This window comes from Malaclemys terrapin, chromosome 21 (assembly GCF_027887155.1).
Source record: "Malaclemys terrapin pileata isolate rMalTer1 chromosome 21, rMalTer1.hap1, whole genome shotgun sequence".
In the NCBI taxonomy this organism is placed as follows: Eukaryota; Metazoa; Chordata; order Testudines; family Emydidae; genus Malaclemys; species Malaclemys terrapin.
The window spans coordinates 28,466-55,745 of record NC_071525.1 but is presented as its reverse complement, the minus strand read 5'-3'; the positions used below and the strand labels follow the sequence as shown (position 1 = coordinate 55,745).

Sequence of the window (27,280 nt, the reverse complement as noted above, 5' to 3'; positions counted from 1 at the left end):
TGAAGTTGCGTATCTTAGATCGATTTACCTCGTGTCCTCACAGTGCGGGATCAACGGCTGCGGCTCCCCAGTTGACTCCGCTTCCACCTCTCGCTCTCGTGGAGTTCTGGAGTCGACGGGGAGCCCATTCGGGGATCAATTTATCGCGTCTAGACGAGACGTGATGTACCCTTAGTTATATTTTAATGGGGGGTTTAACATACTGTTTGGTAATTATAAGTATGTTTTGTGAATATTGGGATCAAATCTGCTATTTTCCATTTCTCTGGTCCTTCTCCAGTTCTCATGGGAAGGTCTCTGGGGCAGGAACCATCTCTTTCTATGCATCTGCATAACACCTATGACAATGGGGTTCTACTGAAATATTTAAAAAAAAAACAGACTCCTTTCAAAAAATAATTGCCAGCAGTTCCATACAGCAGTATCCTTAAGGTCATGGAAAAAACATATACCCCATAACAAAAAAAAAAAAAAAGTGCTTACAAATTTACTAGGTCTTCATTACATCGTAGTTATCCAAAAACTTTTTCTTTATTAAAGAGGTTTGAAGAGTGTTGTAAGGTCATGTCTAACCTCTCGCCAGAAGTGTTGGATATAGATGTTCCTTGTGATTGACTAGCAGCTGACAATAATGAGGTTGGCAAGGAACAGCTTCCTCCTTGCTACTTACATAACTTACATCACCACCTCTTGGTTGGTGGTGACTGGACATCTAACATAGTGAATACCAGTGAAAATGAGGTAGGAACAGAAGAGGCTAAAATAGGGAAAGAACAAGTTAAAAATTACTTAGACAAATTAGATGTCTTCAAGTCACCAGGGCCTGATGAAATACATCCTAGAATACTCAAGGAGCTGACTGAGGAGATATCTGAGCCATTAGCGATTATCTTTGAAAAGTCATGGAAGACAGGAGAGAGTTCAAAGACTGGAAAAGGGCAAATATAGTGTCAATCTATAAAAAGAGAAATAAGGACAACTCAGGGAATTACAGATCAGTAAGCTTAACTTCTATACCTAGAAAGATAATGGAGCAAATAATTAAGTAATCAATTTGCAAACATCTAGAAGATAATAAGGTGATAAGTAACAGTCAGCATGGATTTGTCAAGAATAAATCATGTCAAACCAACCTGATAGTTTTCTTTGACAGGATAACAAGCCTTGTGGATAGGGGGGGAAGTGGTAGACGTGGTATTTCTTGACCTTAATAAAGCTTTTGATACGGTCTCGCATGACCTTCTCATAAACAAACTAGGGAAATGCAACCTAGATGGAGCTACTATAAAGTGGGTGCAAAATTGGTTGGAAAACCGTTCCCAGAGAGTACCTATCAGTGGTTCACAGTCATGCTGGAAGGATATGATGAGTGGGATCCCGCAGGGATCAGTTCTGGATCCGGTTCTGCTCAATATCTTCATCACTGATTTATATAATGGCATAGAGAAAAGGTGGGTAAACTATGTCCCGCAGGCCAGGACTTTCCCGCCCAGCCACTGAGCTCCTGGCCCGGGAGGCTAGCCCCTGGCCCCTCCCCCGCTGTTCCCCCTTCCCCGCAGCCTCAGCTCTTTGCGCCAGCAGAGGGGCTGTGAGCAGCGCAGCTGCAGAGCCCAGCCTGACCGGTGCTCTGTGCTGCGCGGTGGTGTGGCTGGCTCCAGCCGGGTGGCACGGCTGTAGTGCCGCCAGCCACTGGTGCTCTAGGCAGCGCGGTAAGGGGGCAGGGAGTGGAGGGGGGGTTGGATAGAGGGCTGGGGAGTTTGCAGTGGAGGTCAGGGGTGTGGATAGGGGTTAGGGCGGTCAGAGGGCAGGGAACAGGGGTTGAATGAGAGCAGGGGTCCCAGAGGGGCAGTCAGGAAGGAGAGGAGGGGTTGGATGGGGAGGCGGTTCTGGGGGCTGTCAGGGGACAGGGAGCAGGGGGGTGGATGGGGCAGGGGTCCTGGGGGGGGGCTGTCAGGAAACAGGGGGGGTTGGATAGGGCAGGGGTCCTGGGGGAGGTCATCAGGAGGCAAGAAGCGGGGAGGGTTGGATAGGGGGCGGAGGCGGGCCACGCCTGGCTGTTTGGGGAGGCACTGCCTCCCCTAACTGGCCCTCCATACAATTTCTGAAACCTGATGTGGCCCTCAAGCCAAAAAAAATTTGCCTGTCCCTGGCACAGAGAGTACACTTATAAGGTTGGCGGACGATACCAAGCTGGATGGGTTGCAAGTGCTTTGGAGGATAGGATTAAAATTCAAAATGAACTGGACAAACTGGCGAAATGATCTGAAGTAAATAGGATGAAATTCAATAAGGACAAATGCAAAGTACTCCATTTGGGAAGGAACAATCAGTTGCACACATACAAAATATGATAGGACTGCCTAGGAAGGAATACTGCGGAAAGGGATCTGGGGGTCATAGTGGACCACAAGCTAAATAGGAGTCAACAGTGTAACGCTGTTGCAAAAAAAAAAACAGCGAACATCATTCTGGGATGTATTAGCAGTAGTGTTGTAAGCAAGACACGAGAATTCTTCCGCTTTGCTCTGTGGTGATTAGGCCTTGTGATGCAGTAGGGAGCAGGATGGACTGACTTGGGAATATCGTCTAGTTTTGCTGGGACTGTCTGCATGGGGGATGGGAGAGCAGGGGATGACTTTTCTTGAGGGACGATACCTGAGCCTGTAACCTGCGCCGGGAGAGGGGTTGGGCCAGGTCATACCTTTGCCCAGGAAACTGGACAAAGGCAAGAGGAGGAGCTGGGGGGAGGGGGAGTGAGACAGTTGCGGTGGAGTTTTCAGTCTTGGGCTGGCTGGGGAAGCGGAAGGAACCCCAAGGTTGGGGTCTAAGCTCCCTACCCCCAGAAGGACCTGACTAAGGGGTCCTGTTTAAGCCTACAAGCTCTGGTTTGGACAGTGTTCCTTCTGTTCTACTGTCTGGCTGAGAGTCATGGTGAATCGCAGGAAGCCGGGGGTGCAGGGCCTAGTCTCCCCCCAAACTCCATGACAGGCCTCAACTGGAGTATTGTGTCCAGTTCTGGGTGCCACCTTTCAGGAACGCTATGGACAAATTGAAGAGTCCAGAGAAAAGCAACAAAAATGATTAAAGGTCTAGAAAACGTGACATATGAGGGAAGATTGAAAAAATTGGGTTTGTTTAGTCTGGAAAAGAGAAGACTAAGGGGGGGACATGATAACAGTTTTCAAGTAGGTAAAAGGTTGTTACAAGGACGAGGGAGAAAAATTGTTTTTCATAATCTCGGAGGATAGGACTAGAAGCAATAGGCTTAAATTGCAGCAAGGGAGGTTTAGATTGCACATTAGGAAAAACTTCCTATCAGGGTGGTTAAGCATTAGAATAAATTGCCTAGAGAGGTTGTGGAATCTCCATCATTGGAGATTTTTTAAGAGCAGGTTAGACAAATACCTATCAGGGATGGTCTAGATAATAGTTAGTCCTGCCATGAGTGCAGGGGACTGGACTAGATGACCTTTCAAGGTCCCTTCCAGTTCTATGACTATGTTTACAAAAGATCCAAGTTTGGGAACTTGCTCTTCAAACTAACTGATATAGGCAATGCAGTAAAATGCTTTAAGTCTTTCCTGGAGGGAAATGCCCAAAGAAGAGTGATGGCAAACTGCACCTCTACCACCAGACCCCTAAAATGCAGAGCCCCACAAGGATGAATTCTCTCTCCAGTCCTATTCAACATCTATATGCAGCCACTAACAAAAAGTGGTAAAATGACATGGACAACTTCCAGGAATATGGTAAGTTTCCAACTCTACTTATCCTTCACCACTACCACCAAGATAGCCCAGTGCTTGGACAAATTTAGCTCACGGATGAACAATAACTGGTCAAAGCTGCAGCTCAAGAAGACGGAGGTGATGCTGGTGGGAAGAAGAAAGCACTTTGAAGAGTTTCCAGCCATAGTACAGTCTCCCTGGGTTGAAGGTAAACATAACTAACTTGACTTTTTTTGAAGAGACAACAAGTTTGGTTGATAAAGGTAATAGTGTTGACGTAATATACTTGGACTCCTGTAAGGTATTTGACTTGATACTACACATTTTGATTAAAAAATTAGAGCAATATACAATTAACATTGCAAACATTAAATGGATTAAAAACTAGCTAATTGATAGGTCTCAAAATGTAACTGTAAATGGGGAAACATGAAGTGTATCTGTTTCCGGTGGAGTCCCAAAGGGATTGGTTTTTGGCCCTATGCTATTTAAAATTTTTATTAATGATCTGGAAGAAAACGGGGTGCAAACAAACAATACACATTTTAATATGGTTAAATGTAAATTAGGGCGGTTGATTAATCGCAGTTAATCAGTTTTAATTGCACTATTAAACAACAGAATACCAATTGAAATTTATTAAATATTTTGGATGTTTTTCTACATTTTTCATATAGTATTGTGTTGTATAGTATTTTGTGTTGTAATTGAAATCAAAGTGTATATTCTTTTTTATTACAAATATTTGCACTGTAAAAATCATAAAAATTGTATTTTTCAATTCACTTCATACAAGTACTGTAGTGCAATCTCTGTGGTGAAAGTGCAACTTACAAAAGTCGTTTTTTTGTTTGTTACATAACTACACTCAAAAACAAATCAATGTAAAACTTCAGAGTCTAAAAGTCCACTCTGTCCTACTTCTTGTTCAGCCAGTCGCTAAGACAAACAAGTTTATTTACATTTACGGGAGATAATGCTGTCCACTTATTAACAATGTCACTAGCAAGTGAAAACAGGCATTTGCATGGCACTTTTGTAGCCGGCATTGCAAGGTATTTACGTGCCAGATATGCTAAACAGTCGCAGGCCCCTTCATGTTTTGGCCACCATTCCAGAGGGCATGTTTCCACGCTGATTACGCTCATTAAAAAACAATGCATTAATTAAATTTGTGACTCAACTCCTTGGGGGTGAACTGTATGTCCCCTCTTCTGTTTTACCCACATCCTGCCATATATTTCATGTTATAGCAGTCTCGGATGATGACCCAGCACATGTTGTTAATTTTAAGAACACTTTCACTGCAGATTTGACAAAAGCAAAGAAGGTACCAATGTGAGATTTCTAAAGATAGTTACAGCACTCGACCCAAGGTTTAAGAATCTGAAGTGCCTTCCAAAATCTGAGAGGGACGAGGTGTGGAGCATGCTTTCAGAAATCTTAAAAGAGAAACTGATGTGGAAACTACAGAACCCAAAGCACCAAAAAAGAAAAGCAACCTTCTGCTGCAGGCATCTAACGCAGATAATGAAAATGAACATGCGTCGGTCTGCACTGCTTCAGACTGTTATTGAGCAGAACCTGTCATCTGCATGGATGCATGTCCCCTGGAATGGTAGTTGAAGCATGAAGGGACATATGGATCTTTAGCACATCTGGCACTTAAATATCTTGCAACGCTGGCTACAACTGTGCAATTAGAATGCCTGTTTTCACTTTCAGGTGACATTGTAAACAAGAAGCAGGCAGCGTTATCTTCTGCAAGTGTAAACAAACTTGTTTGTCTCAGCGATTGGCTGAACAAGAAGTAAGACTGAGTGGACTTGTAGGCTCTAAAATTGTACATTGTTTTATTTTTGAATGCAGTTTTTTTTTTTACATAATTCTGCATTTGTAAGTTCAACTTTCATGATAAAGAGATTGCACTACACACTTGTATTAGGCGAATTGAAAAAGACTATTTCTTGTTTTTATACAGTGCAAATACTTGTAATCAAAAATAAATATAAAGTGAGCACTGTACACTTTGTATTGTGTTGTAATTGAAATCAATATATTTGAAAATGTAGAAAACATCAAAAAATATTTAAATAAATGGTATTCTATTATCAGCGAGATTATTTTTTTATTCGCTTGACAGTCCTAATGTAAATGTATACATCCAGGAACAAAGAAAGTAGCCCATACTTACAGGATGGGATGCATAAACAGGGGAATCTTGAGGAGTAGTAGAGAGGTTATTTTATCTCTGTATTTGGCACAGATGCAACTGCTGCTGGAATACGGTATCCAGTTCTGGCGTCCACAATTCAAGAACCACGTTAATAAATTGAAGAGGGTTCAGAGAAGAGCCACAAGAATGATTACAAGATTAGAAAACGTGCCTTTTAGTGACGGGTTCAAGGCACTCTATCTATTTAGCTTAAAGAGAAGGATAAGAGGTGACTTGATTACAGTCTAAGTACCTATATGGGGAACAAATATTTAATAATGGGCTCCTCAAAGACAGAAAGGTATAACATGACCCAACAGCTGGAAATTGAAACTAGACAAATTCATACTGGAAATAAGGCACACATTTTTAACTATGAAAGTAATTAGCCACTGGTACAATTTACCAAGGTTTGTGATGGATTCTCCATCACTGACAATTTTTAAACCAAGATTGAATGTTTTTCTAAAAGATCTGCTTTTGCAATTATGTTGGTGAAGTTCAGTCTCCTGTGTTATACAAGAGGTCAGACTAGATGATCACAATGGGACCTTCTGGCCTTAAAATCTATATACAATTGGTCAGTTCAGTAGGTAGTTGAGCAGTGCTCTTCCTCGCGGATGTTAACCTCTCAGATAGACTCCAAGAGTAATGCTTTTTGCCATCTATGGCTGGCTAGGAGACCCACCCTGGCAGATGAAGAACTGAACTGGCCCCAGTTATACATGCCTTTGTCATCTTCCATCAGGTTTACAGCAATGCAATATACCTGGGCATGAAGCCTTCTGCCTTCAGGAAACTCCAGCTAATTCAGAATGTGGCCGTACATCTTTTCAGAAAGATGAACTACTGCAAGCACATCAAATCTAGCCTCTGCTCTCTACATTGGCTTTCTATTTAGAATACTGTGTCAAGTTCAAGGTCTCTATCCTTATCCTCAAGGTGCACAATTGCCACGGCCCAGGATATCTAGAGCACCTAAAGCTTTGGGATAAGGACTATAGTTAACAACTCTGCTGCTTCAGCACAGTGGAATTTTCTACTACAAGAGTAAAAAATGTTTATGCAGGAGATAGGGTACTTTTTCAGAAGCTGCTCCCAGATTGCTGAACAAATTCCCACCAGACCCAAGAACTATCACAAACTTCACTACCTTCTTCTGCACATGCAAAGTGCACTATATTTATTTCGCTTTCTTTAATATGAACACATTTTTATATTTATTTTAAAACTCCAAACAATACACTGCACACATAACAGAGTATTAGAGAAAGCGAACCACATGAGACATGTGCCATGTAGCTTAATGCGCTACTGGCATTCATGCTATCATGTTAAGATTGGTACAAGAACGTCTATAAAGTAAAATAGGACGACAAATGCTTGTTAAATAAATCCCTCATGATACCTGAACAATGGAACACTGGTGTCTGCCTAACTGAAGGGGCTGAGGACTTGAGAGCTCATATGGATCAGATAGGGGTGCAGATAGAACCAGCCCAGATCAACAACACAAAAAAGGTGATTATAGTTGCCTTTCATTTATTATAAAAACAAAAAAATTCAGATTAAATAAAAAGCCTTGTAAACTGGTGGAGGACTAAATGTTTTTAAAAAGGAGTTGTACAATAGCTTCAATTAAAAAAGAATATTAACCTGCCTTTTTTAAAAGGATATCAAAACAGTTGCCCCATTGTTAGCTAGTAAAAACTAAGAGCAAATAATACACGAAGAAAACGATACAATGGGAAATACAGGATTAAGTTCTCCTGTATCCTAATATCAAGTTTTCCAGAACAAAGTTTAGCCGCTTACCCTTCTAAACACCATTATCTTCCGAACCCGCAAAGTCAAAAAATGGCAACTCAAAGACTCTTATATAGTACATACAAGTCTGAACTATTATATTCATGAAAATTCTCTCTCACCCTTAAGCAGGTCATAGCACCAAACTCTTCTTATGGTACTTCTTAGCCTTGCATCTTTTAAATGGTTATTTAGTTTTACAGCTCACCTTCTATGCCTCCAGCTAGTAAGCTAACTCCACCAAAAGTTATGCGCACACTACAAACTTTCTACTTATTTCTGAGCCCCCAGCCGCAATGTTTTCTATTGACAGTCTTAGGCACCTAGGATTAAAACATAAAATACAAACATTTATATTAAAAATTCTGTATTGTGTCAAATGAAATAATCATTTGTGTACAAATGTATACATGACAAAAATAAAACAATCTTCTTGAACAACATTGTGTAAAAAAGTGCTTGCTGTTCAGATTTATTAGTTCCACAAGCAACAGGCTCAAATGGAATCACTCAACACTGAATTTGTTAAAGGGCTAATTTAAGGCACAGAAATCCCACCATTTATCAAAAGGCAAGAGTAGGAATTAGCCCCATTAGGTTTTATCGCTGCTCACGTTATATTTCGTTAATGCCTGCAAGTTTTGAACATACTAGTAGCTGAGTAGAATTTCAAGTCAAATTTCTATCTTTGAAAAGAAGTAGGAATTAAAATGGTGTTTAACTTTTAGATAAAGCTAGTATTGTCTCATCTTTTAATTAGAAACAGCCTTTTTTGTGTGTGCGCGCTATTTCTATATTTTTTCACTGATGTTTTCTGTTGTGTGGCTTACCTGGGATTTTTATCTCATGGTTATAAACCGTACTTACTCCAATACTGAATAACTATTAGGGCCTTAATTTCTAAATCAGTAACTATGGTAAAGGTATGCAATATTGCTCATGAAGTTAATTTTAACAAAATACTTCATCTTACACTGCAACAAACAACTAAAATACATTTAGAATGTTCTAGATTATTTTGAGCTACTTTTTCCATGTAATGGATTGTGGAACAGCACAACACAGGTGGATTTGCAATGGAACTTTATAAGAAAGAACCCAGAAACTGATTTATACATCTTTGTAGTCCAGGTGCACAGTTTTAAAAAAGCAAAAAAAACAAAACAAAAGAAACAGAAAATTCTATATCTGTTTCTCTGATTTCCTACACAGAAAATCAAACTTAAAAAGCTTACATTTCCTATGATGCTGTTTGCAAAAGAACAGGAAAAGCTAAGCAGTTTAGTGAAGGAAATCATGAGGGCTCACCCATTTGCCCTATTTGTTGCTTTCATTGAATCCTTTATACACAAATCTTAACATCTCTGCATTCCAACTCTGAATGTACAATGATCACGTGTGTCAAACTAAGGCTAAAAATACAGATCTGACACCAACCCAGTATGGTCAATGTAATTATTGACAAAACCAATCACAGAATACAGTTGTGATACTATACTTGTGGGCAAGGAAGCACTTTCGTTTTAAATTCCAGTTTTTAGTGTTTGATTTTCTGAGAAATTATGTTTAGCCTACATTTTCTCTTGCCATTTCTGAGTTACCTATGTGAATTGTTACTTAAAAAATCCATCTTTCATGCTATTTTTAAACTTGAATAAACTCTGGATTAAAAATCTTCAGAACTGACATATATATAGTCCTCCATGAGGAACATTTAATTTGCAGCATTTGAAAAATGTGCTGCTTCACAAAACACCAGCTTCCTAACCAGCGTAAGTGATCACTGGGCACAAATATCTACATATACCCACTTGAGTGTGTGTGTATATGTAGGGCTATCCATGTATATATCATTCTCAGGACTGACATTAAGCCCGGGTAATCATCTTCTTCCCCTCAACTCCCCACCTACTTGCAATGGATGAGTCTCACCAGGTTCAGAGTTATTTCTGCTAGGTCCTATTGCCAGCAATCTCTAATTTTACACTCTCCCTCCACAACACAGTGCAGTGTGGGGTACAGAGCCTCAAAACAAAAAAATCTGTAATGAATCTGTGTTTGAGATTTCAATCTAACAATATTGGCTTCTTTAAGAAAAGAACATAAAATGTAATGCAAATACATAAGCTAATGCAACATTACAGAGAAGATTTTAAGCATGTAAGTCAGGAAAGTCAAAGCTCTAGTTTCCTAGAGCCCCTGCAACTCTATCACATTGCACATATTTTACTATGGCAGTACAAGAACACTATATACATTAAGAAAATGCTACATATTCATGCAATGTTCTCAAGTTATGGCTGCCATGGGAATCATAATTTTAATTTTCCTGACTTGTTTAAAATCTAAACTATACTGTTGCATTACACTTGTTTCTTATAATTATTTTTATATAAACATGCACATGGAGTCCATCATTACTTGTTTGTTGGAAAAATGCACAGACCATAAAGCAATTTCAGCATGAGTTCTTCTCACTGACATGTGCATGCAGTTTGTTCCATTAGTCTGCTATATGTGCTTCACAAACATTATTTTCAACACTGATCTTGACAAGCCTTCTCATACATTGTGAATTACTTTTCCAGAAAGCAGCAAACTTTGTTGTGCAATTCTCCAGGAAAGAGAGGGAAAAAAAACACCAACCGACAACTAAGTTAGGCTCTAAGTAAAAGTTCAAAGACATTCTACATAGTGCGGTTTTCATTATGCTGAGATCCCTTAAGATAGACATTTAAAAGTGCAGGAACATACGTAACAGCATTTGCAACCAACTACATCAGTGACATTTGCTGGATACAAGTCAGAAAGTGACAGTAAACAAAAGTAAAACCCACTGCTATGTCATAGACCAAATGTTCTGAAATGGGAGGTGGAGGGGGGGAGGGGAGGAAGATTACTTTAAACAACGTAAATCGCAGCCCCGCCCCCAAAACTCCCAATAGTTAGATTTCCTTTTAAAATAGTCAAAAAATAGAGAAAGCATAATGCTCAAAAATGTAGGTCACTGGACTGCTTTGACTACATATTCCAGTTCACAGTTTGACAGATACATCCCCTCCCCTTCAGGTCACTGAATCTTTCTTCTTTCGGAATGGTGACTTTAGTCTTTTCCATACGCTGCTTTTGGGTTTGGATTTTTTTTCCATGGCCATTATTGCTTCCTTCTCTTTCCTACGTATCTCTCGCACAAGAGCATGAAATACATCATCGATATAATAGCGGAATGCGGCTGAAGTTTCAAAAAAAGGGCAGCTGAATTCTCGTGCTAAAGCTGAGCCTTCTTCTTTGGAGACCTTCAACAAAGTACATATTTGTTAACAAAGCAAAAAGTGTTCATTCCTTCCCTCTTTCTGCTCCCTTTGCCAGTTCCTCTCACTCTTAACCATGTGCATTCTTTCACATTACCTGCTCCTTCTGGAACATCCCCTTTCCATGCATCTCTCTGAAATCTCTCCCTAAAATCAATTTTTCTCTAAACTTTTGTTTACTCCTACTCATTCACCTGATCTTTTAAACATCTGTACTGCATCCTATATCCATAAGACATCCAGCTCCTTGAGGTAGGGACTGGGTCATAATCTGCATTTGTAAATAATGCTTACACCTTTGGCACTATACAAGTAATAAATAGAAAAGGGTTTTAATAGCACTAAATGCAAACAAATTAATCAATCTTGCAAGACCTGAAAAATTAATAAAAACAAATGAGAATGATTGTTAAGATGGAATGACAAGACACGTATTAGGTCACAATTAATCCGTTTCCCTGACAGTGTAGGAGTGTTCTCTACTGCAAGTTTTCTAGCCTTTTGTCCAAAATGATGGCGCTTCAGCCACATTCCTGTGGAGACTATTCCACTGACTAAAACATTAAGTCAGGATGATTTTATAGATATTGAGACTGTATCTTTCCCCATTCATAACTTTATCTCATTTCATATTTAAACACCCTTTTATCAAATAATTAATCTCCCTTGTTGGTGTTAAACCTACAACTATCTGAAGGGCAACATGCAACCTCCCCAAGTTGTCAATAGGAAAGTTATATTTCTTCACGTCAGTCACCACCTGTGATTTTTGGTGGTTTTCTCTAAAGCCCATCCGATTTGTCCATCTTTTCTCCCAGAACTGAACATAGCATTTCAGAATATGGGCACACTGGAGCATATGAAGGGACTCTTGATTCCCTGTCCCGTGATATGACTCCTCAGCATATATATCCAACAATGTCCGTGGCATTTTGCTCTCATATCACATTGGAAACTCAATTTCCTGTGCAACCACTACCTGTGGTCTATTTCAGGGTTACTATTTGCCAGATTTTTTCCCCTCACAGTGAATCTGTAATTTGGATTATTCTTCCCCAAATGTTCTAGCTAACACTTTCCCAAGTTGAATCTTATTTTATTTTCTGCCCTTTCTAAATCCCCTGTTATTATTTCTCTATTCTCAATGTACTCACAACCCTTCCTAAAGTATTACTATTTGCAAAGTTTGTTCAAGTGCTGTTTAATCCCCTGTGCAGATGCACTCTCCTTTCAGGATAAGAGAAATTGAAAACATAACGGGAGTTGAGGGTTAGAAATTCTAGTGGCAAACAAAACGGTTACCTACCTTTTCGTAACTGCTGTGGTCTTCAAGATGTGTTGTTCACATCCATTACACATAGGTGTGTGTGCACTGCGTGCACAGACGTCGGAAACTTTTTTCCTTAGTGGCTCCCGTCGGGCCGGCAGGGGAGCCCCCGCCAGCATGGCGTGGCGTCACATGCTGGTGCATATATACCCCTGTCGACCAGATCCCCCTTCAGTTCCTTCTTGCCGGAGACTCCGACAGAGGGGAAGGAGGATGGGAAGTGTAATGGACGTGAACAACATATCTCGAAGAACAAGTTACGAAAAGGTAACCAACCATTTTTTCTTCTTCGAGCGATTGTTCACGTCCATTACACATTAGGTGACTCACAAGCTTACCATAAGACGAGGGTAGGAGTCATGGAACAATTGACTGAAGCACAGCCCTGCTGACTGCCGCGTCCTCTCTGGCCTGTTGATGGACTGCGTAGTGGGCTGTGAATGTGTGCGTCCATAGGTTCCCCAAAGTGCGCTCCCCAGTTGAAGTCCAACGCATCTGTTACCAGCGTCAGAGTGGGCTGTGGTGCAGCGAATAGGATCCCCTTGCAAACCGCCTGCTGATTGAGCCACCAGTGCAGGGAGTCCAATACCTGGGCAGGGATTGTCACTACAAAGTCTAAAGGGTCTCTGCCCAAAATGCCGTTAGCCTTCTTGACAACAAGGGCACACTGTTGACTCATATCCAGCTTCTCATCCACTGTAACCCCTAGGCCCTTTTCTGCAGAACTGCTTCCTAGCCATTCGGTCCCTAGTCTGCAACAGTGAATGGGATTCTTCCGTCCTAAGTGCAGGACTCTGCACTTGTCCTTGTTGAACCTCATCAGGTTTCTTTTGGCCCAATCCTCTAATTTGTCTGCTCAATAGGTCTAGACGCTTAGCCTCCTTGGCCTTGGGAGCCGGGGCTTGCTGACCATGTCGTTCCCGTTCGTGGACTGCTAAGACAACCAGCGAACAGGGGGACGGGTGACAAAAGAGGAAGTCATATCCCTTGGAAGGGGCAAAGTACTTCCTCTCTAAGCCCTTTGCTGTTGGCGTGCTAGAGGCTGGGGTTTGCCAGACCGTCTTGTAGTTGGACTGGATTGACTTTATGAGCGGAAACACAATTCTAGAGGGGCCTTCGGGGCTTAAGATGTCCACCATAGGATCCTCCTGCTCTACTGCTTCCTCCACCTGTAGGCCCAAGTTCTGGGCTACTCTGCGGAGCAGCTCCTGGTGCGCTCTGTGGTCAATCGGAGGAGGCCCCGACACCGCTGTGCCCGCCACAGCTTCATCTGGGGATGACAAAGAGGTGAGGGCTTTCTGCGTCTCCTCCTCCAGACGACCTTGCCCTTCCTCGCAAGCTGGGGGGCTCATCTGGGTCCTGCCTGACTCGCGACAGCACCAGGCTCAGTGCCGCTTCCGGTCTCCTGTGTTCCGGAGAAGCGTCTGGTGGCCTGGATACCGTGGCCACCTTGGGTGCAGAGGGGTGCCTGTGCGGGGACCGGGACCAATGCACCAAATAGCCAGATCTCGAGGCTCTGGAGGAGGGCCCTTCCTGTTGGTGATAGGCCCATGGTATCCAAAAGGGCCACTGTCCTGGTGGGTCTCACTGGGGATGCCACGGGGCTCCCTGCTAGCCAGTGCCCTGCGGGCATAGCTGGAGCGGCTTGAGTCCACCTTGGATTCAGAGGAAGGTGACGTCGAAAGCCAAGGCGGTGCCATAGAACGGTGCTGCTGGGAGGCTGGAGAACAGCTCCTCGCTGACCAGTACCGATACTCCTGGAACTGGGATTGTTGGCTTCTGCTGGGGCTTGGGGACTTCAGTCTTGTGTCGCCTTGGTGCCAGCCTGGCGATGGCGCCAGGGAGCGATGCACTGACTGGGCCGGTGCCGTATGTTGGCTGAAATCCGGTGCCCTCGAGTCAGGGGCAACCGGGAATCCACAGAGGCTGAGCTCGACCGGGACCGACGTTGGGAGCAGTGCCGGGATGGTGACCTCGATCGGCGAACCATTGCCGGCTTGCCTCTGGACAGCACTCTTGGTGATGGTGCCGCAGGCTTCTCTTTGGCAGGGAGGGGGCTTGCCACCGACAACTCGAGCAGGTCCTTTCAGCCTCAAAGGTGTCTGGTGTGGAGGGCTGTTCTAGGAGCTCCTCCAGTCCTTCCTCCGCACTCAAGGCACTTAGCCCAGGGCTCAACGGGCTCGTCGGCGCCGGAGCCACCGGTGCCGGAGCATGTCCTGGGGCAGCACTGCCCTTTTGAGCGCTTGGTTCTTTTGCTTGTGTCGCCTTCTTATGCGGGGAGCGCCCTCGGCTTTTAGGCTGGCCCGGAGACCATGCTGGTGAGGTCGAACGGTGCCAGGGCCTGTCTTGTTGCCTCGGTGCAGTATGCTTGCACTGGCCCATCGGTGCCGGATTGCAAAGTAACGCTGGCGCCGAGGCCTGATGGCCCGAGGCCAAAGGTTGCAGCGCAGCCTCCATGAATAGCTGCTTGAGGCGGAAGTCTCTTTCTTTCTTAGTCCTTGGCTTAAAAGCCATACAGATCTTGCAGCGTTCAGTCTGATGCGACTCCCCCAGGCAACGGAGACACAAGTCGTGGGGATCACGAATAGGCATAGGCTTGTGGCACGTGGCACAAGCCTTAAAGCCTTGGGCCTGCGGCATGCCCCGCAGCCCAGGGCTGGTGTTGGAGACAACTTCCAAAAACCTAAAACAAAGGAATCTTAACTAACTACTGATAACTACTAACTGCTGATAACTATGCTAAGGGACACTGGCAATTGAGAGATAGAGAGCTGTTCCGACGCCAGGGGGGTTGGGTTGGCAGGGGTATATATGCACCAGCATGAGAGGCCACGCTGGCGGGGGCTCCCCTGCCAGCCCGACGGGAGCCACTAAGGGAAAAAGTTTGACGTCTGTACATGCGGCGCGCACACACCTAATGTGTAATGGACGTGAACAATCACTTGAAGAAGAAACCCAGGTTTTCAAAGCTGAAAACTGATGAGTTTGAGATTATGTCATGTCTATTAACATTAGTATTCCATAATATAACCACCTGTAGTTTAGAGATCCTGCATTCTGTGCTTACCACCATTGCATCACATCCCCCTTTCAACATTACTAATACAAATATTAAATTTATTTTAAACATTAAATCAAGAGCAAAAAATGTAATTTAAGGAAAAGGAATAAGCAAATACACGTAGGATAAACCACAGCATTATGTTTTAAGTAGGGCTGTCGATTAATCAGTTAACTCATGCGATTAACTAAAAAAAATTAATTGCAATTTTAATTGCACTGTTAAACAATACCAATTGAAATTTATTAAATATTTTGGATGTTTTGCTACATTTTCATATATACTGTATTCTGTGTTTTAATTGAAATCAAAGTGTTTATTATTTTTTATTACAAATATTTGCACTGTAAAAATGATAAATAAAAAATAGTATTTTTCAATTCACCTCATACAAGTACTATAGTGCAATCTCTTTATTTTGAAAGTGCAACTTACAAATGTAGATTTTCTTTTTGTTACATAACTGCACTCAAAAACAAAACAATGTAAAACTTCAGAGCCTACAAGTCCACTCAGTCCTACTTCTTGTGCAGCCAATCGCTAAGACAAACAAATTTGTTTACACTGGAGATTATGCTGCCCTCGTCTTACTTACAGTGTCACCATAAAGTGAGAACACAAGTTAGCGTGGAACTTTTGTAGCCGGCATTGCAAGGTATTTACGTGCCAGATATGCTAAACAGTCGTACGCCTCTTCATGCTTCGGCCACCATTCCAGAGGACATGCTTCCACGCTGATGACACTTGTTACAAAAATAATGTGCTAATTAAATTTGTGACTGAACTCCTTGGGGGAAAATTGTAAGTCCCCGGCTCTGTTTTACTTGCATTCTGCCATATATTTCATGTTATAGCAGTCTCAGATGATGACCCAGCACATTGTTCGTTTTAAGAACACTTTCACCGCAGATCTGACAAAACGCAAAGAAGGTATCAATGTGAGATTTTTAAAGATAGTTACAGCATTCGACCCAAGGTTTAAGAATCGGAAGTGCCTTCCAAAATCTGAGAGGGATGAGGTATGGAGCGTGCTTTCAGAAGTCTTAAAAGAGCAGCACTCCGAAGTGGAAACTACAGAACCTGAACCACCAAAAAAGAAAATCAACCCTCTGCTGCTGGCATCTGATTCAGATAATGAAAATAAACGTGCATCGGTCCGCAGTGCTTTGGACTGTTATCAAGCAGAACCCATCATCAGCATGGATGCATGTCCCCTGGAATAGTGGTTGAAGCATGAAGGGACGTATGAATCTTTAGCACATCTGGCACGTAAATATCTTGCGAGGCCAGCTACAACAGTGCCATGCGAACGCCTGTTCTCACTTTTGGTGACATTGTAAACAAGAAGCGGCAGCATTATCTCCCGCAAATGTAAACAAACTTGCTTGTCTGAGTAATTGGCTGAACAAGAAGTAGGACTGAGTGGACTTGCAGGCTCTAAAATTTTACATTGTTTTATTTTTGAATGCAGTTTTTTGTACATAATTCTACATTTGTAAGTTCAACTTTCACGATAAAAAGAGATTGCACAACAATACTTATATTAGGTGAATTGAAAAATACTATTTCTTTTGTTTTTTCACAGTACAAATACTTGTAATAAAAAATATAAAGTGAGCACTGTGCACTTCGTATTCTGTGTTGTAACTGAAATCAATATATTTGAAAATGTAGAAAACATCCAAAAATATTAAAATAAATGGTATTCTAGTATTATTTAACAGCGTGATTAATCACAATTAATATTTTTAATCACTTGACAGCCCTAGTTTTAAGATATACACCTTCTGAACTCCTTTGGATAGTTTACCTGTCGGAGCAGTGTCAGATCAGATTTGTTCCCCACAAGAACCACAGGAGTGTCATCAGTGCGCCGAACACGGTAGATGAGCTGTTTGAACTCGCGCACTTCATGAAAACTGCGTCGGTCCGTAATTGAATAACAGATGATAAATCCCTCACCTGCCCTCATGTACTGGTCCCGCATAGCTGTAAACTCTGCCTAGAAAGAATGTTATATTTCAATTCTCGTACAAGCTCAGCAGCTATTGATCATCTCATCACTGTCAGCCCTCTATCCATTCTAAGAACAGCTATATGCCACGCAACATACTGGTTTGCTTATGCCACACATTGTCGACTGGAAAAAACTGGAGATTTTATGGATTCTCCCTATCTGAAATATTAAACACCTGAAATACACAATTAAAATTGCAACATGTAGCAGTCAGAGTTAAAAGAACGTTATGAACAGTTTGTTTCCTTTCTGTCCTTTAACACATCAAACAAAATATTGTGAAAATTTGGGACCCATATACGAAGTAAATGAAAGGCATGAGTTTCTGTTGCTTCAGGGAAGGGTAAGAATGTTGGCACCTCTTCGTTTGTATATATTATGTATAAAAAAGGACAATGGAAAATGGAGAAACAATAAAGCAGGGTACAAAACAAATGCACATTGTGTGGCTACCAACAAATACAATATGTTGGGGAAATGGGATGATTCAGGAGACAAAACTAGAACAAAGAAAAGTTAGAGATAAGCAATACATTTTTAAAGGATCTTTGTGAATATGCCTGGCCTTTAGTTCCATCCTATTCATATTTTTATTGCTCACATACCTGTCCTGCTGTGTCCAAAATGTCCAAATTTGCAGGTTCATCATCAATCCGTATTCGTATTTTATAAGCATCCTCTGTGGATTTAGAAGGAGGGTAGGGGGTAACAGAAGTTCAGTAAAACTACAGTACTGATCTCATGCATACAACAAAATACTACTACTGAGCATTTGATATAAAGCAATGGAAAATACTTTATAAAATCAATTGTAATAATGTAAGAATTCAGTTTTGCACACCTTAATAAAGACATTCTCTCTCTCAGACTAATGGGCCTTTCCCAACTGAGGTGAACAGGCAGACAAATAAAATAAAATAAAATAATCCTAATGGCAGCCACCAACAGAACTGCCAATTTCCTAAAACAGGATAAATTACTAAGTATATGTCTACACAACAAGCACAACAACAGCACAACTATGCCACTGTAGTGTAGACATTGACTACAGCAACGGAACAGGTATTTCCGTCACCATAGTAAATCCACCCCCTTGTGAGGCAGTAGCTAAACTGATGAAAGAATTCTTCCGTCAACCTAGCTTTGTCTACAATGGAGGTTAAGTCATCCTAAATACGTTGCATAGGGCATGAAATTTTTCACAGTCCTGTGAGACATAGCTAAGATGACCTGAGTTTCAGGTGTAGACCAGGCTTTAGAAAGATAAACAGATCTTTCCCTCCAAATTAAACTAACCCAAATTAAAAAGATAGTTAAGACCCAGACAGACTGCGAAGAGCTACAAAAGGATCTCTCAAAACTGGGTGATTGGGCAACAAAATGGTGGATGAAATTTAATGCTCATAAATGCAAAGTGATGCCCATTGGAAAGCATAATCTCAACTATACATACAAAATAATGGGGTCTAAATTAGCGATTACCACTCAAGAAAGATCTTGGGAATCATTGTGGATAGTTCTCTGAAAACACCCACTCAATGTGCAGCAGCAGTCAAAAAAGCGAACAGAATGCTGGGAATAATTAAGAAAGGGATAGAGAATAGGACAGAAAATAATGTTGCCTCTATAAATCCATGGTATGCCCACATCTTGAATACTGTATGCAGATGTGGTCGCCCCATCTCAAAAAAGAGATAGTGGAATGGGAAAAGTTTCAGAAAAGGGCAACAAAAATGATTAGGGGTATGGAACGGCTTCTGTATGAGGAGAGATTAATAAGACTGGGACTTTTCAGCTTGGAAAAGAGATGGCTAAGGGGAGATATGATTGAGGTCTATAAAATCATCACTGGTGTAGAGAAAGTAGATAAGGAAGTGTTGTTTACTACTTCTCATAACACAAGAACTAGGGGTCACGAAATTCAATTAATAGGCAGAAGGTTTAAAACAAATAAAAGGAAATATTTCTTCACACAGCGCACAGTCAACCTGTAGAACTCCTTGCTGGAGGATGTTGTGAAGGCCAAGACCATAACAGGATTAAAAAACTAGATAAATTCATGGAGGATAGGTCCATCAATGGCTATTAGCCAGGCTGGGCAGGAATGGGGTCCCTAGCTTCTGTTTGCCAGAAGCTGGGAATGTGCGACAGGGGATGGATCACTTGATGATTACCTGTTCTGTTCATTCCCTCTAGGGCATCTGGCACTGGCCACTGTCAGAAGACAGGATACTGGGCTAGATGGACCTTTGGTCTGACCCAGTAGGGCCATTCTTATGTTAAAAAACGTCACCAAAAGGTCCTCAGATGTTATTGTCATGGGCACACTATAAGAACCTGAATAGAAACTCAAGTTCTCCTTTCCATTTGATCAGATTCTCCTGTCAACACTAATGGGCTGAGTGACAACTCCAAAAGAGGTAGACTGAATAAAACAGACAGCTAGTGTCAGAAGATCTCAAAGCAGGAGCTAGTAACAACACTTTTTATTTGGAGACAAAGATTGCAGAAGGTCCTGATCCATGGCTAAGGCTCCTACGCGCCATGGTAATACAAATAATAAACAGTAAAATCCTATAGGATTCTGAAAAATCATGGTGCCATGGCCGGCAAGTATTGAAGGCGGGGGGAGGTTGTGCCTCCCCAAACAGCCTTGCGTGATCCCGCCGACACTCCACCCCCAGACCCCTTCCTGCTTCTGGGCTGTGTGCTGCAGGGGTCTTTCCCCCCCCACCCGGTGGCCAGAGCCCCAGGTTGGGGCTAAGGGGGGCCGGCCTGCACTCTGGGGCTGGGTGAGGGAGGATGTGCTGCCCTCCCGATGTGCCGGGGCTGGGGCCCATGCTGCCTGCTCACCTGCCTGGCACTCGGGGGGCGGGGGAACCATCCGCCCTCCCAGCACTCCAGGGCTGGGCCATGCCACCTGCCAATGGCCAGGGGACCTACGCCGCCTGCTCAGGCGCTTCGGGGCTGGTGGTCCTCGGGCAGCCTGGGGCGGGGGGAAAAGAGGGGAGTTGGCTGCCACGCCAGGAAGGGGGGACGGGACTCCGAGCCCCGGCGGTAGGGGCAGGACCTCAGGCAGAAGGGGTAGTCCGGGCGGCGGGCAAAGGACTCCATGCGCTGCCTTCATCTTCAGGCACCGCCCCCCGCAGCTCCCACGGCCAGGAACGGGGAACTGCGCCCAATGGCAGCTTTGGGGGAGGTACCCGCAGGCAAGAGCAGCGGCAGAGCCCTCTGCCCACTCCAACCCCAGGGACGTGGTGCCCGGCTGCTTCCGGGAGCAGCGCGAGGCCAGAGCAGGCAGGGAGCCTGTCCTAGCCCCAGTGCGCGCCACTGCCACCCTGGAGCCACTCCAGATAAGTGGTGCCGGACCGGAGCCTGCCCCCGAACACCTCCGGCACCCTGCATCCCAACTCCCTGCCCTGAGCCCCCTGCTGTACCCCACACTCCTCCTGCACCCCCAACCCCCTGTCCTGAGCCCCCTCCTGTACTCTGCATACCCTCCTGTGCCCCAACCCCTTACCCTGAGATCCCTGCCGTACCCCACCCCTCTCCTGCACTCCAACCCCTTGCCCTGAGCCCCTTCCTACACAGTGCACCCCCTCCAACACCCCACATGCCCTCCCGCACCCCAACCCCCTGCCCCAGCCCTACATTCATGGTCCTGCATGCAATTTCTCCACCCAGATGTGGCCCTCGGGCAAAAAAGTTTGCCCACCCCTGCTCTAGAGTCATCTGCTAAAGAAAAGTTAAGGTTGCTGGCTCTGCTAATTCTCCTGGTTTATATGTGGAAGGGTAAATCTGTTGACTCATATTTTCGACAAAAGACATGGGAAAAGCAAATGGAACACGCAAGAGATAATTTAGCTGAACACAAGCATTTTGGGCAGTTACTCTCCCCCTCCTTTCAATCTGCTGCACATTTATAAAAAGTAGCAATAACAAGGAAACAAAGGCAGTTGTGTATGACAAACTATCACACTGCACAGCAAAAGTGGTATGACAGAAGAGATGATGGCCATCTAAAGGTCTTATTTTTGTTATTAGTCTGTTAATTGTGACTGGCAGTTAACTTATTTTAGTCTTTAAACTTTTTCTGCAAGTATTTAATAATACCTAGCTCCTATATAGCACTTTTCACCAGTAGATCTCAAAATATTTGAAGGGAGATAAAGTATCATCATCTCCATTTTACAGATGGAGAAATTGATTCATAGATTCCAAAGCCAGAAGGGACCATTGTGATCATCTTCCTGGTCTGACCTCCTGAACAACATAGGCCATAGAAATTCCACAAAATAATTCTTAGAGTACATCTTTTAAAAAAGCTTCCAATCTTGATTTAAAAATGGTCAGTGATGGAGAATCCATCATGACCCTTATAAATTGCTCCAATGGTTAATTATTCTCACTGTTAAAAATGCACACCTCATTTCAAGCATGAATTTGTCTAGCTTCAACTTCCAACCACTGGATTGTTTTATACCTTTCTCTGCTAGACTGAAGAACCCATTATTAATTATTTGTTCTTTGCACAGAGAACAAATAGACTAATCAGGTTATCCCTTAAGATTCTCTTTATTAAAAGAAACAGATTTAAGAAGGTCAATCTATCACTATAAGACAGGTTTTCTAACTCCCATTGCTCTTCTCTGAACTCTCTCCAATTTTTCAGCATCCTTCTTGAACTCTGGACAACACGTCTTGTATACAGTATTTCAGCAGTGACTACACCAGTGCCAAATACAGAGTTAAATAACTTCTTTACTTGTACTCAGGATTCCACTGTTTATGCACTCCAGGATCACATTAACCCTTTTGTCTAAAGCATTGAACTGAAAGCTCACGTTCAGCTGATTATCCACAATGGCCCCCAAATCTTTTTTAGAGTCACGCTACCCAGGATAGAGTCTCCCATCCTGAAAGTATATTTGTCCCCTAGATTACCTATATACATTTAGCCGTATTAAAATGCATAATATGCTCAGTTTACAAAGTGATCCAGATCACTCTGTATTAGTGACCTGTCCTCTTCATTGTTTACCACTCATCCAATTTGTATCATGACCAACTTTATCAGTGATTATTTTGTTTTCTTCCAAGTCACTGCTAAAAATGTTAAATAGCACAAGGCCAAGAACAGATCCTTATGGAAGCCTACTAGAAAGACACGTGCCCAGTGAGGATTCCACATTTACAATTACATTTTCAGACATATCGGTTTGCCAGCTTTTAATCTATTCAATGTATGCCATGTTAACTTTATACTGCTCTATTTTTTAATCAAAATGTTGAGAGGATGAGCTCGAATGCCTTACAGAAGTGTGAGTATATTACATCAATACTATTACCTTTATCAACCAATCTTGTAATCTCATCAAAAAAGATACCAAGTTAGTTTGACAGGATCTGTTTTCCATAAACTCATGTTGACTGGCATTCATTACAACCTACTTTAATTCTTTATTAATCCACTCCCATATCATCACCTTGCCCAGGATTGATGTCAGACTGCCTAGCCTATAATTACCCAGGTCATCCTATTTAAATACTGGCACAACATTAGCTTTCTTGTAGACTTCTGGAACTTCCCTACTGTTATACAACTTAATTAAAATCAACATGAATGGTCCAGCGAGCTCCTCAGAGAGCTCTTTTAAAATTCTTGGATGAAAGTTATCTGGACTTGCTGATTTTAAAATGTCTAACTTTAGTATCTGCTGTTTATTCCTGGGGGAATTCTGTGCCATTGCACAATGCAGAATTTGTGCAGAAATTATTGTGTGCACAGAATTTTCTGTAAATATCTTTAAAGTTCTGGCCATTAGTTCTGTTCCTAGCACAGCTCAATCCTCTTTGCAGACTTTGGACTCGTAACAACTTGTCTAGCTATTGCTGACATGATTATGAATGCTTTGTTTGCAGCTGAGTTTCTGGTTTTCTTTAGCATATAAGGTTCACGGTAAATGATTCCACAAAAACTACTTTTTAACTTGCAAAAGCAGAGACAGATATTGGAGAGGTTTTTCTTACCAATGGTAGGATCATGGTCCTCTGGGAACCGGTGGCTGATGAACTGCATGGTCATAGCTGAAAATTAACATTGGATAACTACAATTACACAGGTGATTTCTAGTCCTCCTGATTAACCTCACAGGCGTAGGTGGAGACATGATAATGGACAGAGAATATTTAGAATTACTGATTACACAGATTTCAGAGTAGCAGCTGTGTTAGTCTGTATCCGCAAAAAGAATAGGAGTACTTGTGGTACCTTAGAGATTAAAATTTATTTGAGCATAAGCTTTCGTGGGCTACAGCCCACTTCATCAGATGCATAGAATGGAACATATAGTAAGAAGTGTGTGTGTGTGTGTATATACACACACACACACACACACACCATGAAAAGGTGGAAGTAGCCATACCAACTGTAAGAGGCTAATTAATTAAGATGAGGTATTATCAGCAGGAGGAAAAAAAAAGCTTTTGTAGTGATAATCAAGATGGCCCATTTTAGACAATTGACAAGAAGGTGTGAGAAACATTTAAATGGTACAATTGGCATACTATTTTGGCATTCGCTAAAAATTGGAGCACTTCATAGGGAAAATGCACATTTTGTTCACCCTAAATCTCAAAGGCGATATGGTAAAATGTACTTATCAGTAAGGCTACATTTTAGTCACGGGTATTTTTAGAAAAGGTCATGGACAGATCATGGGGAGTAAACAAAAATTCATGGCCCGTGACCTGCCATGACTCGTATTATAGACCCCTGACAAAATCTTGGGTGCCCAGAGTGGGGGTGTTGCCTAGGGACACCGTGGTTGCTTAGGGGGGCGGGAGGCTGGGGGTGCCATAGGTGCTCAGGGGTGGGTGGGTAACGGTACCCCCACTGGTGCTGTGGGGGTAGGGTGGGCAAGGCTGGCAGGCTCCCTACCTGGCTCTGCGCAGCTCCCCAGAAGCAGTAACATGTCCCTTGGCTCCTAGGCACAAGTGCGGCCGGGGGCTCCGTGTGCTGCCTCTGACCCAAGTGCCAGCACCACAGCTCCCATTGGCTGGGAATCATGGCCAATGTGAGCTGTGGGGGCAGTGCATATGGGCAGAGACAGCGCGCAGAGCCGCCCGGCCACGCCGGAGGCGTGGGAGGGACATGTCACCGCTTCCGGGGAGCCCCGAGGTAAGCGCCTCCTGGATCCCACATCACCTCCCATGCCCCAACCCCCTGCCCTGAGGTTAACCTTAACCCTAACCCCCTTTCCATACCCAAACTCCTGCTGGGGGGAGGGGCAGTGGCCCAAGACTGCCCCAGGTGCGGCCAATGCAGCTGGCCCAGGGGCTGCCCAAGCTGCTCAGGTGGCCCCCGGGCCAGCTGCGCTGGCCACTGCAAGTCAGAGAGGTCCCAGAAAATCATAGACTCCGTGACAGACTCGCAGCCTTACCTATCAGTATGAAATTGTGAACTACGTTCACACCCATTGCCTATTATTGAACTATATTCTCCCCTATTGCTTATTATTTTCAACTATGGGACTAAGCTTAAAATGGTTTAATACATTAAACGTTTTATAGATATAACATATTAGAACTCGGCAATGTTTATCCTAATCAAGGATTTTCATACATATACGTTCAATTATTGAGAATACAAAGGTAGGAGCTGGGGAAAGATATATTTTCTTAAAAATCTCAAACCAACCCTTATGTAGGTGACCTCTACAGTGAAGTAAAGCACAGGATTGTCCCCCTGAAAAAGAGCTCTGTCTCACTCAAAAGCTTGTCTCTCTCACCAACAGAAGTTGGTCCAATGAAAGATATTACCTCACCCACCTTGTCCCCCTCACAGTGGGTACCTCCACAGTACAGCAGCGAGCAAACCCATTCTTCAGCTATGGGGGCCGCCGCGCTCAGCAGTGACTGAGATTAAAGCTCTGCCCCATTACAGCTGCTCTCGGACCTTGACCGGCCCCTGGGGCTTCCGAGACCTCCCACGGGACAGCCTCTCCCCTGACTACTGAGCCAAAGGGCGCCACACCCCGGCAGGCCCGAGACACCCACCGCTCTTGCCCACGCCGCCAGCTCCCAGCATCACCAGTTTATACTCGCGGGATTGTCCTAAGGCGCCACCGCCCTGGCGGGCTCCAGAGTCCATCTCCCCCGGCGCCAGGAAAAACGCCGCCGCCTGCAGGGAGAAAATGTGTGTCAGGAACCGGCCGGGAGGGGGGTGGAGCGGGCCGGAGCCACGGGGTCTCCACAGGCTCTCTCCGCCCCGATCCGGGCTGCATCTCCCCCACCCCAAAACCCGCAACTCACCGTGTCAGGGACTCCGGCCTTCTCCGCGTCGCATCCTCCCGTCCGCACTGACAGGGCCCGAGGAGGGCAGGACCCCACCGGCCCAGGACCGGCGCACCACCGTTTCAGACCCTTCTCACAGCAAACCAAAATGGCTGCGGCAGCGGCTCTGCGGCCTTAGGCCGAGCGAGCGCTTCAGGCCCCGCCCGCGTATGGACCCGCCCCTTCCGTGTAGGGATGCATCAGGAGCAAGGGCAGCGCTGCGCCCAAAGGTGGAAGAGGGACTGTCCCCGAGTCCCTCGCTGCCGGTCCTTCGTCCTTTCGGCAAATCGCTTACCTTCCTCGATTCTTCTCACACACCATCTTCTAGTGAAAAGCAGCCTTTTGTGTATAACTTTAATAGGTGGTCAGGCCGGTCAGCAGGGTGATCCTCTACAGCTGAAACGCACTTCCTTTCCCCAGCCACCCCACAATATCTCCTAAGCATTTAATTTTAAAAGTAAATTTACTCAGCCAGTTTCTGGCTTTTGTACATTTATGTCTGCTAATAATTAAAGTCAAAAAGACTATCTGGTAGTTTCTAGCTACCTCGCTATAATTAGCAGCAAGTAAACATGGGTATGGTCAGATTTCAAAACACTGGGAAACTATTAAAGGGAGAGACTGGCCCCCTTGACTTTGATTTCAGTGGGACTACTCATCCTCTTAAAGAAAAGCAAGTGCATAAGTGTTTGCAGGACTGGGGTTTATTAAAAATAGTTTATGGGAATTGGTTTTAAAAGCAGGTGATAAGATATGGTGCTCCAAGCATAGCATATACATATATATAAATAAAATCAAACCCAACAATAAAAGCCCTGCAAAACCAAAGCACTACATTGCATAAACAATTCTGCCCTTGTACAGAGGATGAGAGAGAAAGAGAAGGGGAAAAAAAAGTCACATGACAGAAGTTAGTCACATTGCTTAATGCACTAGGAAAGGGGCTCAGATATTGCAGTGATGAGGGTAGCAAAAGAACCTAAATAGAACAGAACAAAAACTTCTCTATATTTCTTTTTTTAATTGTAGACCAAGTTTAAGTGGAGAATTTCCTTTACATTTTTTTATTTCTAGATTGCTTGCTACCACAAATGAGCAGAACTAAATGGTCCAACTTGTTTAAAAAAATCCATTTTTTGATACTATTTTAAAAGATGCGATGTGGCCCATTGTTTTTCTGCTCCTTTGCACTCACACAAAGTTCTGTCAAATAGAAAAAATAAGCTACTGCTAATGTCCAGTTATGGTAGTCTTAGCAACCTGTAACAATAAAAAGGTACAATATTTTCAGACAGAAAAGTGATTTTCAAGTTGTGTCCCATTAAAAACGGTTAAGGTTTTAAAACCTTTTCTTAGTAAGAATATTTTACCAAAGTCTGTGTCTGTTAAAACATCAAATTAAGACCGAGGTTGTCACCATTCCCGCCCCAGGTGACTGTGCTGTACCCAAGAAAGTTATCTGATAGAGCTGAAGAAAAAAG

At 43.4% G+C, this 27,280-nt stretch overlaps 1 protein-coding gene across 2 annotated transcripts; it reads right to left on the bottom strand.

The window, feature by feature from the left end:
• Positions 1-8,099: 8,099 nt before the first annotated feature.
• RIT1 (Ras like without CAAX 1) lies at positions 8,100-27,189 on the bottom strand. 2 transcript variants are annotated; one of them, XM_054010628.1, is made up of 6 exons: positions 25,779-27,189; positions 25,524-25,647; positions 23,496-23,552; positions 18,071-18,144; positions 17,259-17,450; positions 8,100-11,045 (listed from the first exon to the last, which is right to left on the bottom strand). In XM_054010628.1, the coding sequence occupies exons 2-6, from the start codon at positions 25,615-25,617 to the stop codon at positions 10,815-10,817; spliced, it is 648 nt and encodes a 215-aa protein (XP_053866603.1). In that variant the 5' UTR covers positions 25,618-25,647; positions 25,779-27,189; the 3' UTR covers positions 8,100-10,814. The 2 variants fall into 2 exon arrangements, with proteins under 2 accessions (XP_053866603.1, XP_053866604.1); XM_054010629.1 differs by lacking the exon at positions 8,100-11,045 and adding an exon at positions 15,734-16,359.
• Positions 27,190-27,280: the final 91 nt, after the last annotated feature.